This window comes from Sciurus carolinensis, chromosome 9, assembly GCF_902686445.1.
Source record: "Sciurus carolinensis chromosome 9, mSciCar1.2, whole genome shotgun sequence".
Taxonomy (NCBI): domain Eukaryota; kingdom Metazoa; phylum Chordata; class Mammalia; order Rodentia; family Sciuridae; genus Sciurus; species Sciurus carolinensis.
Genome location: NC_062221.1, coordinates 94,901,301 through 94,915,060, shown reverse-complemented (window position 1 = coordinate 94,915,060; position 13,760 = coordinate 94,901,301). Strand labels below are relative to the sequence as shown.

At 33.9% G+C, this 13,760-nt stretch overlaps 1 protein-coding gene across 1 annotated transcript; it reads left to right on the top strand.

The window, feature by feature from the left end:
* The first annotated feature begins 5,033 nt into the window (after positions 1–5,033).
* LOC124992950 (olfactory receptor 5K3-like) lies at positions 5,034–5,975 on the top strand. The gene has a single exon (XM_047564358.1). It carries the CDS (start codon positions 5,034–5,036, stop codon positions 5,973–5,975), a length of 942 nt encoding a protein of 313 aa, XP_047420314.1.
* Positions 5,976–13,760: the final 7,785 nt, after the last annotated feature.

Sequence of the window (13,760 nt, the reverse complement as noted above, 5' to 3'; positions counted from 1 at the left end):
TGGAAAAATTTGAAGATGCAGACAGGAGAGGACTTAGAATGTTGTAAAAAGAGTTTGATGGGTGATTCTGGTGGGAGCTCAGAAAACCAGAATTGGGAAAGGAATGAGTTCAGTAAAGACTGTGCCCAAGAGTTTCAGAGGCATATGAGGATTCTAATGGTAATTGAACTGGAGGCAATTTCTGTCACATCCCAGTGAAGACCTTATCTACATTTTTCTGATGTCCACAGATTTTGTGTGAGGCTAAATTCAAAAGTAATTTGGCAGAAGAAAATTCAAGGCAGCACAACATTCTCAGGGTGGTATGGTTATTGCTGATGGATTCTAACCAGGTTTACTGTGAGAATGAGAGCAGAGTATAAATTATTAAAACTTTCAGATTTTCCAGGAAATTATGTTTAAGCTGGGACCAAAGAGGTTGTGTTTGCTGAAGAGACTTTCTCCACTAAAGTAAGTACTTTTTTTTTTTTATTGTGAACAAATGGGATACATGTTCTTTCTCTGTCTGTACATAGAGTAAAGGCATACCATTTGTGTAATCATATGTTTACATAGGGTGATGTTGGTTGATTCATTCTGTTATTTTTTTCCCCTTCCTCCCACCCCTCCCATCCCTCTTTTCCCTCTATACAGTCCTTCCTTCCCTCATTCTTGCCCCCCTCCCTAACCCTCACTCTAACCCTAAAACTACCCCCTCCCATACCCCATTATGTATCATCATCCACTTATCAGCGAGATCATTCTTCCTTTGGTTTTTTGAGATTGGCTTATCTCACTTAGCATGATATTCTCCAATTTCGCCCATTTGCTTGCAAATGCCATAATTTTATCATTCTTTATGGCTGAGTAATATTGCACAGAGATATTCGGAAAGGTGCCTTGAGGCAAGATCACACCCATGATACTCTCAAGGGTGTTAAAGCAAAAGCCAATTTAAGAGAGCCTGGAGGCAGCTTGCTTGCACAGGGATGCTCAGAGAAAAATTTCCCCAAGTTTCCTTTTGTCGTTCTCAGTCACCCAGCACATGGAGAATCTTACAACCATGTGCCTGGATGGCCCACCTGCTCAAGCTGGCAGCAGATCTTGGTTTCACCCACATGGTGTTGGTCCTTCAGGAATGCAGGATAGTGAAGTAAAAAGGTCAGGAAAGCTTCAAAGGAAGATTTCAAGGAAGGTCAGGGAAGTCAGGCAAAGTATAGTGGGATGGATCCAGTGGGCAGAACCAGAGAGATGATGCATGAGGTTGTGAGAAGAAAGTCAAAGCTTCAGTGGAAAACCCCATGATTAAGATGACTGTCTACTAGCCATAGGAAGAAGCAGGTTTAAAGAGAGGACGTGTGGGCTGAAATCAGCAAGGTCAAAGTTGGGGGGAAACCTGAGTTGTTTAGGTGTCACATGTGCCACCATGTGCCCCAGATGCTGGAGGTGGAGCTACATATAATGTTTATCTGACTGGATTTAGGTCTTGCTTCAGTCCCATCACCTCTTTCTATTACCTGTTCTTCCCTTGAAGCATGGGAAACTATGCAGAGCCATAATATTTTGGATGTACATGACTTGCTTTTTATTTTTACAGGTACTCAGGGTCAAAAGATTGCTTTGAGTCTTAGATGAGACTTTTGATTTGGACTTCTGTGCAATGCTGAAACTGTAAAGACTATGAGAACTCTAGGAGATAAACTAAATGCATTTTGTATTGGGACAAGGACTAGAGCTTTGGGAGTATGGGCAGAGTATAATGGTTTGGATAAGTGGTGTCTGCAAAAGTCCCTGTTAATGCAGGAAATATTCATAGGTAAAATAATTGCATTTTGAGAACTGGAACCTAATCAGTCCATCATAGTTTGAGTGAACCAAACGTGTGATAACTGTAGGCATGTGGAGCATGTCTGGAAGAGGTGGTTCACAGGAGTTATTTCCTGGAATGATTTATCTTCTCTTTGGCCCCTTCCCCTGACTTTTATCACCATGACCAAAGAAGTTCTCTTCAACCACTCCCTTCCATCATGATTTTCTACCTCACTTTCAGCCCAGAGCAATAGAATCAATCCATCATGAACTGAACCTGTGAAACTCTGAAATAAAAATGCACTTTTCATCCTCTGAATTGTTCTTGTTGGATATTATGATCACAGTGAGGAAAAGGTGAATAACACGTGCTTTCAAACATCTTCACTTTTAACTTCATGATACTATTCTTCACTTTTTAATGCTGTGACGCATATTATCTGCCTCTTGACATGTAATTAATCCTTCAAGAATCATGGAATATGTTTCTTTGATCTTCTTAGAACTCTATGTTTAGTTCCTCTTAGTTTTCTCATGTTTCTTGCTTTAAGTTCTATATGTTTTTATTTTAAAAAATAATTTTATTTTTAATTTTTTAGCTGATTCAGAAAACAAAAATTTCATGTGTTACTGGGGTATTATGTCAGGTTTCAATACAGGTTTCCATTATGTATGATGAGAATTTTCTAAAAGTGTACTTATCTTCAAATTCATGAAGATGTGTACAGTAAAACTACATAGCCTTTGTAAGTCAATTATACTTAAATTAGTGCCTGTTTTCTAGTCATCTTATGATGCATAAAGTAAATAAAGGAACATGAAGTCAGAGTTTCAGAGAATGAATCTAAAGTATTTGATCAGATTTATTGTAAGACATTAAATAAAGGAAAGCAGTTCTATTCGATCACATTATATTTTGTGTACATGAAACCAACTCTCTCTTCAAAAAACTCCTTAACTTTCACTTCAAGTAATCAATACAAATCTTGTATTCTGCCCATTATAGTTTTCATGTAAATAAGATTTGAGAAAGAAGGAGAGATGAGAGAAAACAAAGGAACCAAGAATTATGATCATGATCCATAAACTGACTTTACTGATGGTCATTTGATTTAATCTCAGAATCTCAACGTGCATCCCTCTTTAATTAATGTTGCTTGGCCAACATGTTTTGGGAACCATGTCTCTCAGATTGAGAATCTGTGCAGGAATTACCCCGATGTCAGTGCCAAGGAAATCCCTTTAGAATTAATGGACAACTTAAACTGTGCCCTAAGGCTAACCTAATTGCTGTCTCAGACCTATGAATAGAGAAACTGTCTTAGATTTTTATAATTTATTCCCTGGTGCTTTAAAGACCACATTTTACATCTTGATTCCCTGAAAATATAAAACATCAGGTGTCCAAGAAGTTATGATAAAATGTTCATCAGTGAACTCAGTGTGAAAATGAATTATTAATTTATTTATAGTATAAACTTGAACATATTTCTTTAAAATCATTCATTTATTTTTATTGTGTTTGAATTTTATCTACTTAATTTTTTAAGTTTGTCTCTAAATGGAAGACACTATGGAAAGAGCTAATGACAAACAGTAAGTGATCCATTCAGAGTATTCTGAGTGCAAAAGTACTATGGTTTTATCACCAAACATACAGGTAAGTCTATTAAGGACCCTGTAAAATAATTTTGGCTTATATAGTAAAGTAATTTCTGATTCAGAGGAATAATTACACTTTGCATTGGAGAAGAGAAAATTTGTTTTCATTAAGTATTTTCTGATACATCATATCCTAGATTAAATAACTTTTGAAAACTAAACCTATTTTTTCAGACTACAGATAAACATCGTATGCTTGCTTATCAATAAATGTTGCTAAAATAATGACAGAAATAATAAAATTATACAAGATAAAATAATAAAATTTTGAGGAATATTTAAATTTAAAAATTTTTAATTTTAAGAGCATAGTAGACTTCAGAATAATGGGCAAGTTATTCATTGTTTGTATCTAGTGATAAAATTCTAGAACCTCACCATATTATGTGAGAAAAACAATTAATGAAATTCAGTATAGACAAGAATAAGAAGCAAATATATTTTTGAAAATGTTTAAAACAATGCATATTTTTACTACTATTATAGACTCTAATCAAAAAATTGATAACTAAAATATGCTGAAGCCAAAGACTTGTAGAAGTTTCTGGGAGAAAAGAAAGCTAATCTTACCATTCTTTAAAACCCATGTTGTTTCTGCATTTGAAATGTTGTCACCAGCAATAGTAAATATGAAATAAATTGAGGTGAGCATTGAATTCCAATAAATAAATAGGAGGTTGGGAGTAATTGTGTTTGTAAATTTAAATAATTGAAAAATGTGGAATCTCTATGGCACTCAACACAAATATAGACATTAGTTTCTAGAAAAAAAGTTGGAGAGTGCATGAGACTATATAGGAGATAATATTCATTGAGAATATGCACATTTTGAAAGGAAAGGTTCTCAAAAATTCTCACAATGTTAAATGTGCAAATAGTACACTAAAAACTAGAGAAAATATTAGGACAAGTGGATAATTAAGAAGGATTTGGCAGAAAAAAATAGGGGTGGGATCCAAAATGGGTTAAAATGAATATAAAATAAATTTTATAATTTATTAAGAAATTTAAAGATCTTTTGTGTTTCTACCCTATTGCAATAGATAGAGATTTCTATAAAATATTCCTAGATAACATTATCTGGGAAAGGTTATTAAGCTAGAGAAACTGCTTCTGAACCTCACTATGATTTTTCACAGTTTTTAAAATCAGTCAATTAGTTGTTTCAAATATGAAGACCAATTACTATAAAATAGTTCATCGATCCCATAAAGCAATATTTATAAATTGTTTTTAATTTATAAGAAGAAAGTTACCATGAAAAAATATATTTTAATTTGTAAATGACAAGTTAAACTAAATATGAATCATTACATGGATATAGGACAATTCTTGTAGAAAGAACTTTTTCACATAACGAAATCATGCATACATTTCAAGGCAATCCTGTGTGCAAATACTATGCTATGTTCCCACAAAACCTAACATATTATAACATCCAGTTTTCAGAGAGAGCACAGGGTGATTTGAAGAAGACATGCTTCTCCATGATACATATGACAAATAGAGAGGGTGAATTAAACATTTCTACTTAAAATATCAATTGAATTTCTCTGCATTTTATCTCATCAGAGAAGTCAGGGATGCCTGAGGCAAATCACTCCGCAACAACTGAATTCATTCTCATGGGACTTACAGAAAACCCGGACCTGAAGGCCCTTCTGTTTGGGGTGTTCTCTGCCATCTATCTGGTCACCATGGTAGGGAATGTAGGTTTAGTGGCCTTGATTTACATGGAGCCCCGTCTTCACACACCAATGTACATCTTCCTGGGCAACCTGGCTCTCATGGACTCCTGCTGTTCCTGTGCTGTCACTCCCAAGATGTTAGAGAACTTCTTTTCTGAGGACAGAAGGATTTCCCTCTATGAGTGCATGGCACAATTCTATTTTTTCTGTTTTGCTGAGACTACAGACTGCTTTCTTCTGGCAGCAATGGCCTATGACCGCTATGTGGCCATATGCAGACCATTGCAGTACCACATCCTGATGTCAAAGAAACTCTGTGTTCAGATGACCACAGCAGCCTACATAGCTGGAAACCTGCATCCCATGGTTGAAGTAGGACTTTTATTTAGGTTAACTTTCTGTGGATCTCATCAAATCAATCACTTTTTTTGTGATGTCCTTCCATTATACAGACTCTCTTGTGTTGACCCTTATATCAATGAATTGATGATATTCATCTTGGCAGGGTCAATTCAAATCTTCACTATTACCATAGTCCTAATCTCTTATTTCTATATCCTTTTCACTATATTCACAATGAAATCTAAAGAAGGAAGGGGCAAAGCTCTATCTACCTGTGCATCCCACTTTCTCTCTGTGTCAATATTTTATGGTTCTCTTCTCTTCATGTATATTAGACCAAGTTCAGTTAATGAAGGGGATACAGAAAAACCAATTGCCATTTTTTATACTCTAGTAATTCCTTTATTAAACCCTTTTATTTATAGTCTAAGAAACAAGGAAGTAACAAATGTTATGAAAAGAATTATGAAGAGGCACTCTTGTAATTTTATGTAACAAATATCATATCTCCTGAAGGATTGATTTCCATTTGATAGTCCTTTTTCTGAGCCTCCAAATACTGAGAAAGTAGACAAGTCACTTCATAATAAAATATTAAATTGTTAAAATATTAACGGTGTTTGAGTAGAATCACCTACATAATTCCAGGGTTCAGTTTGGCATAATCGTACACACGTGGCATACAATTTGCTGCACTTAGTCCCCAGTGTCTTCTCTTCCCTCCACTGTGATCTTCCTGTTCCCCTTCCTCTGTTGTACTGGTCTTCCCTCTATTTTTCCTTGGTTACTATAAATTAGTGCTTTACAGGTATACATAAGAGTGGAGTTCTTTGTGGTATACACATGTTATAAGTCATGAACATAATTCAATCAATTTCATTCTGCCGTTCCTCCCCTTTCAAGTCTCACCTATATCTCCCTTAGTCCCCTCCTTTACTTCACTACTCTATCCTCTATTTTTATGGAATCCGCGGCCCCCCTGCCTATTTCCTTACTTTCCTCTAGCTTCCCCACAAGAAAGAAAACTTTTGACCCTAATTTTCTGAGTCTGGCTTATTTCACATAGAATTGATGTTCTTCTGTTCCATCCATTTACCAGCACATGTCATGAATTTATTCTTTTTTATGGAAGAGGAAAACTTCATTGTATATCTATACTACATTTTCTTGATTCATTCACCTATTGTTTGATACCTGGGCTGACTTCATAACTTGGTATTGTGAGTTGTACTTCTATAAATATCCATGTGCCTATATCACTATAGAATGCAGATTTTAGTTGGGGAAAATATGAAGGAGTAGGATAGCTGAGTCTTATGGTGGTTCCAATCTGAGTCCTTTGAGGAACCTTCATACTGCTTTCCACAGTGGCTATACTAATTTGCATTCCCACCAACAATGTATGAGTGTACCTTTTTCTTGACAGCATTTATTTCTATTTGTATCTTTGGTTGTTGCCATCCTGACGAAAGAGACAAAATCTCAATATATTTTTGATTTGCATTTCCCTGATACTAAGCAGGTTGAACATTTTCTTCATATATTTATTGGTCATTTGTATTTTTTTTTCTTTGAGAAATGTCTGTTTAGTTCTTTTGACCATTATTCAGGTTATTTGATTTTTGGTGATAAGTTTTTAGAGTTCTGTATATATCTTGATGTTTAACTAATGTAACAATTGTATGTGATGCTGTGATATCATGTCATGTTTGAATACATATGTCAATTGTATATGATAAGAGTTTCATGGATATGTACTTATCTCCAAATTATTCAGATGTATACAGTAAATATTTACATGCCAGTCATACTTGAATAAGTAGTTTTTTTCCTTGTTGTCTTGTGATGTATATGCTAAGTAAAGGAATGTAATATCAGAGTTTCAGAAAATTTATTTATAGGATTTGTCAGATTCATTGGAAGAAGTAAAAGAAAGGAAAGTATCATTGGTTGATCATACCACATTCTTCACAAATTCAATTCTCTCTTCAAATCTCTCTTTAACTTGAATTCAAGTCATTAGTATGACTCTTTTCTCCTAAGCATTATAGTCATTATGCAAACAAGATTGCATACAGAAAGACACTTAAGTGTGTAAAAAATCAAGATGATCCTTAAAGCTGACTTTATTTATCGTCATTTGATTTAACTCAGAATTTCAACATGTATCCCCATTTAATTACTGTTATTTGCTACTGGTGTTTTGGGAAGGATGCCTCTTGGATTAGAAATCAGTAAGGATTTACTCTGAGGCTCATTCCAAGATATTCCTTTAGAAACAATGGACAACTTTGTGCCCTAAAGCTAATGTAATTATTGTCACTGACTTATGAGTAGGGAGGTTTTCTTAGATTTTCATAACTTATTCCCCAATATTTTAAAGATCAAATTTTCATATTAGCTTTCCAAAAACATAGTTCACATGTCTAATAAGCTATTATAAGGTGTTCAACAGTGAACACAGTGAAAGAGTGGATTTTCTAATTTATTTTTAATAAAAATGTGAATATAAACTTCTTCAAATTACTTCGGTAATTTTTATTGTTTTGCTATTTATCCACTTTTTTTGCTTTGTCACTAAATAGAAGACACTATGGAAAGACAAATGATATACAATCAGTGACTAATTCAGAGTATTCTGAGTTCAAAAGTGACAGTTTTGTCATCCAAAATGCAGGAAAGTCTTAAGAGAACCATGTAAAATAATTTTGGGTTGTACAACAAAGTTGTTTCTGATTAAGAGGAATAATACTTTGAGTTTGGAAAGAGAAAGTTAATTTTTACCTATTTCATCTATTATTTTCTGATGTAATATCTCGTAATAAAATTACAATTACTGAAATTTAAGCATATTTTCCAGAGTCCATGTAAAGATTTTCAGTTTATATACTAAAAAGTGTTGCTAAAATAATGACAAAAGCAGTGTTTTCTTAGTTTTACAAATATTTTTTTAACCTGTTAAAATTCTGGGGGATATTTTATAAGGATAATAGACCTAAAATATAATGGACAATTTATTTTTCTCATTGATTATAAGCCTCTAGTGATAAAACTTCAGAAAACCTCACCATATCATTTGAAAGAATAAAAATATTCTATATTAAATTCACAGCAGACAAGAATAAGAAATGGAGAACTACTAACCAAAAAATTTTTTAAAACAATGCATTTTTCAATGATTGTAGAATTGTAAGTAAAATTAACATCTGAAACATTTTTAAAGTCAAACACTTATGGTGGTTTCTGGGAGATAAGAAAGGTAACCTTACAATTCTTTAAAACCCATGTTGTTTCTGCACCTGAAATATTGTTGGCAAGTGACATGAAATATAAAGTAAATTTGGGTAACCATTGAATTACAATTAATATTTAGCAGATTAGGAGCAAAAGAATATATGATTTTAAATGATGAAATGAAGGAAGAATCTCCATTGAACTGAATGAAAATGTAGACTAATTTTTAAAGAAGTTTGAAAGTGTACAAGACTGGGCATTTATCATGAATGAGGTGCACACCATGAATGAAGATTTTCTAAATAAGTTTCATAATGTTAGATATGCATAAAGGACACTTAAAACTAGGGGAAAATATTAGAATGAATGCATAATTAAGAGAAATAATTCCTAGGAAAATTTGGCAAACAAGATAGGAGTAAGATCCAGAATGTGTTAAAATCTTACAAAACAGATTTTTAACTTAGTAAAAAATAAAAGGTAATTTATATTCTTACCTGTCTTAAAGGATAAATTGAGTTTTATAGAAAATACCACCAGGTGACATTAACTGGGAAATGTTAATTAGGTAAAGAAAACATTAATAAAACTCATGATGATTCTGCACAGTTTTACAAAAAAATAGACAATTAGTCATCTAAATGGTCAAAAGAGCATCTTAATTTTAAACAATGCATCAATCCCATGGGACAATATATACAACTTTATTTTAAATTTCTGGAGAGAAAGTTAGCATCAGAAAATGTGTTTTAACATGGGAAATAGAAATTTAATTTTACTGACAATGCATCTGTACACAGCCACTGGAAAATTCATGCACAAAAAACTTTTCACAACAAATTAACATAGCCATTTCATGACAAACACTGTGTGAACAATCCATGGTAAAATTGGGCATGTTATAAGTGTGCCACATTTCAGGAAAGAGTATAAGTTGTTGATTTGAAGACAAGAGGCTATCTTTTGGTACCTACAGTACTGGAGGGATAAATTTGATATGTTCTGATTGTAATATCAATTGAATTTCTTTACAATTTGTGTATCAGCAGAGAAGTCCAGAAAGTTGTGAAAATAATGCAGAAATCAATAAGAGGAAATGTTAAATATTTAAATTGGCATTGAAATATATATCATTAGTTCACTAACAAAAAAGTCAGTTATAGAGGTATCTGTAGAATGGAAAAGATATGACAAAAAGAATGATCAATCTGATGAGGCCTACAGACAATTAGCCCTAATAGAAGTCCTACATGAATTACAGAATGCAGATTACTTGCTATGTAGGCTCCCCTGGTCCTCTGTAGGCAGAGTTTCTTTGACATGGTGTGGTACTGCAACGGTCTGCATATGGCAGTCATAGGCCATTGCTGCCAGACAAAAGCAGTCTGCAGTCTCAGCAAGACAGAGAAAATAAAATTGTGCTTTGAATTCATAGAGGGAAATCCTTCTATCCTCAGAAAAGAAGTTCTCTAACATCTTGGGAGTGATGGTAGAACAACAGCAGGAGTCCATGAGAGCCAGGTTGCCCAGGAAGATGTACATTGATGTGTGAAGACGGTGCTCCATGTAAATCAAGGCCACCAAACCTAGATTCCCCACCATGGTGATTAATAGATGGAATACAACATCACAAGCAGAAGGTCTTCAGGTCTTGGTGATTTGTAAATCCCAGGAATAAAATTTCTCTTTTTAGGGAGTGATTTGACTTAGTCATTCTTCAAAATTAAATACAAGAATGGGGCTGGAGTTGTAGCTCAGTAGTAGAGCCCTCACCAAGCTCACATAGGGTGAGGCCCTATGTTTGATCCTCAGCACTACATAAGAAAATAAACAAATAAAATAAAGGCTAAATTCTTTAAAAAATTAAATACAAAAATGACAGAGGTAGAGGGTTTTTCCCGTTACATCCCATCTTCAGTCTCAATATTCTACATTTCTCTTCTCACATTCATTTGACTATTTGAAAAACGGGATAAAGATATACCAGAATATTTTATAGAAAAATAATTTTGTTGCTAATCTTTTCATATGTAGCCTGAGAAACTAGGTGATGAGTGATCTACAACATGATGTCATAGAAGAGGAGAATAGAATAGTGTTAACTAATGCCTAGGAATGATGGGGGAAAGGACAAAGGAAGGTTGCATATCATTAACCAAAACACAGATAGTTGGAATAAGATATAATGTTCTACAGCACAGTGGGAAACTAAAGCTTATCACAACTTACAATGATTTTTTTTCTAAATGAGAAGAGTTCACAGGCTGCCAGTACAAGATAATGGTAAGTGTTTAAGAAGATGAAAATGGTAGTTACCTTAATTTGATAGCTATATGATATGCAAATGTATCAACATATCCCACTGTGTGCCATAACGATTTAAAGTTATTTAACAGTTAAAAACAAATTTCTACAAGAAAAGTTAGAAAATAAAATAAAGATATCCTTGAGTATTATGAAACAAACTAATATTAAAAAATAGGCCATATATAATCAATTGTTTCAAATATCATGTCTGTTATTTCAGTTATTAGTAGTATACAAGGAATAAAATATGTCGTAGATTTTATGTGTAAATGTGATTTTCATACTATTTTTCATTCAAACTTCTTTTATAGTTCTATGTCTTATATCTAATATTTTGGTATATGGTTAGCATTTGATTCATAGGAGACTGTGCATCTACTTAAAATATTCTCTACACAATTTTACTGATATGCATGTATAGACAAGTTGTTTGCAACCTTTCTTTTACTGAATCCAAAAGCAGATAGACAACAGTTGAAACTTTAGAAGATGAGATAGATAATCAAGGAAGTGTTGTACAATGAAAGAAGAAGGAGGGCAGGGACAGAGCCCATAGAAACACAGCATCATAAAGGGCAAAGGGAGAAACATGACCAAGCGTGAAAGAGGGGGTGGAACAATTAGGAAGCTGGGGCCATTCAGAATTATCACAGAAGCTAGAGGTGAGGAAACTTTCACATTACCAAATTCTATACTTTGGTGAAGATGTTAATTGGATGTTCTTTGGAATGACAGTTAAATGTAATTTGGATTCTTTGGAATCACGGTTGTGATCTTGCCAGAGAAGTTTAGGTGAAATGGTGGAGACAGAAGGGTGAAAAAAAGGGGACCCAATAGGACAATTTCCAATTTAACTCACTCTTCCCCCTATTTCACTCATCATGTCCTTTTATACCATATGTGTACACTTCAGTCAACCTACTTTACCATCCAATTTTTTATTAATCTTGGTCTTTCAAACTTCCAGGCTTTTGTTATGAGGTTCCTTGAGATGCTTTTCATGTTCTCCCCCTACTATAACCCTACTTATCAGCAAGGTTTGTGTGAATGACATTTGTTCTGAGAAATCTTTCTTTATTCCTCCAGGTCAATGTTCTTCCAAGTTTTCCCTCTTGGTGTCTATATAATGTGTGTACTTGCTGATGATTCACAGCCTGAATTGTGTTCTACTTAGAAACCAAAATGTTGTTGTCTCCTTGTAAATTACAGGCTCCTTATCAGAAGACATTTCTCCAGTCCTACACAGTTCTCACACACAGTGACCTCTCTACCTATTGTCATATCCAGCACCCTACTATATTTTAAACATCAAGGAAATGAATATGTATTGAGAATTAGCTCGGTTTGTGGCAAACAGCCTACAGAAATATAAAATGATACCCTGCCTCTTTCATACAGAGTTATACAATCAAGGGAAATACAAGTCACACCTGATTAAGCAGAAATTGTTGCTCATAAGACAGAAAAGTACCTTTTAGTGAAAAAGAGGAAAGACAATCTGATTATAAAGACCAGGGAAATTTCTCATGGAAGATTTCACAGTCGAGCTCAAAGATGAGCATAATGGAAATGAAAAAAGATAGAGATGTTACTCTAAATAAAGGAAACCTGGCCATCTAAGTAAGGGAATCCTGGCCATCAAATTAAATAAAGCAGGTGAACAAGGAACAGGCAAGTGATGTACATGGCCTTCTTCCTGAGGTGCACAGGAGAAGCAAGGTGATAAGATGCAGACAGATTAGTATTTGGAACTTCCAAAGTAAGGAGCACTGATATGACTTGAAAACTAACAAGGTTCTGTTATGATTTCTTGAACAGAAAAGCATCATTTATTTGATTCATTCAACATGTAAGAAGCACTAGAAAATGCCAGATACTATTGAGAGTGCTGAAAGTATAGCATTAGACATATCAAAGAAATCTGTTCTTGCTAACCACTGTGTTGGGGAGGGGAAGGAGTGACCAATCATAGATGTACTGAAAGGGATGAGCGTTTGGTGGTAAGAAAATGTAAAAACATCAGAAATGTAAAGGACAGACAGTAAGAAAAGAAACAGAAGAGAATAGTAATGTGTGTAGAGGAAGAATAATAAAAACAAATTTCCAGTGTGTGTATCATAGGATATGGGGACAAATTCAAGTCACTTAGTGAAGAAGTTGATGACCCTTGCTGAACCTGACAATATTCTAGTTTTGTCTACAAATGATAAATTTTTTCACATACCATATTAATACCACTTCCTCGGAAAGTGGACAAATGAGCCTGTGACAATTTTCTGCCTATTTTACATTTTATGAACAGCATGCTGAAGAAAATTTTATAAATTAAGATGTTAAATACAAAAACAGTATGATGGTCATCAAAACAGACTTTAGTGAATATCAAATTTTTTACACTCATTGTCTCATAGTATGTTTTTAATTAATTTCAAGTGGTTTGCCCACTTTTAGGGACTTCATGTCCCCACAAAAATATGCTGACATCAGGATAGGAAATCCCTTCAGGTTTGATGGAAAATTTTAACTTGGCAATTAAAACATATTATTAACACTGACCTAAAGGTAGTGTGAAATGCCAAGTCTCTTAATCCCAAGTGCTTTAACAAGAATGTTCACATACATATATAATCCTTAATCCTGATCCCTTCAGCATAAAGAAAATCACGCACTTTGTAATAGTTTTCCTTAGTGAAATCTAGGTAAAATAATTATTTACATTTGTTTTTGTTTTTAATGTTA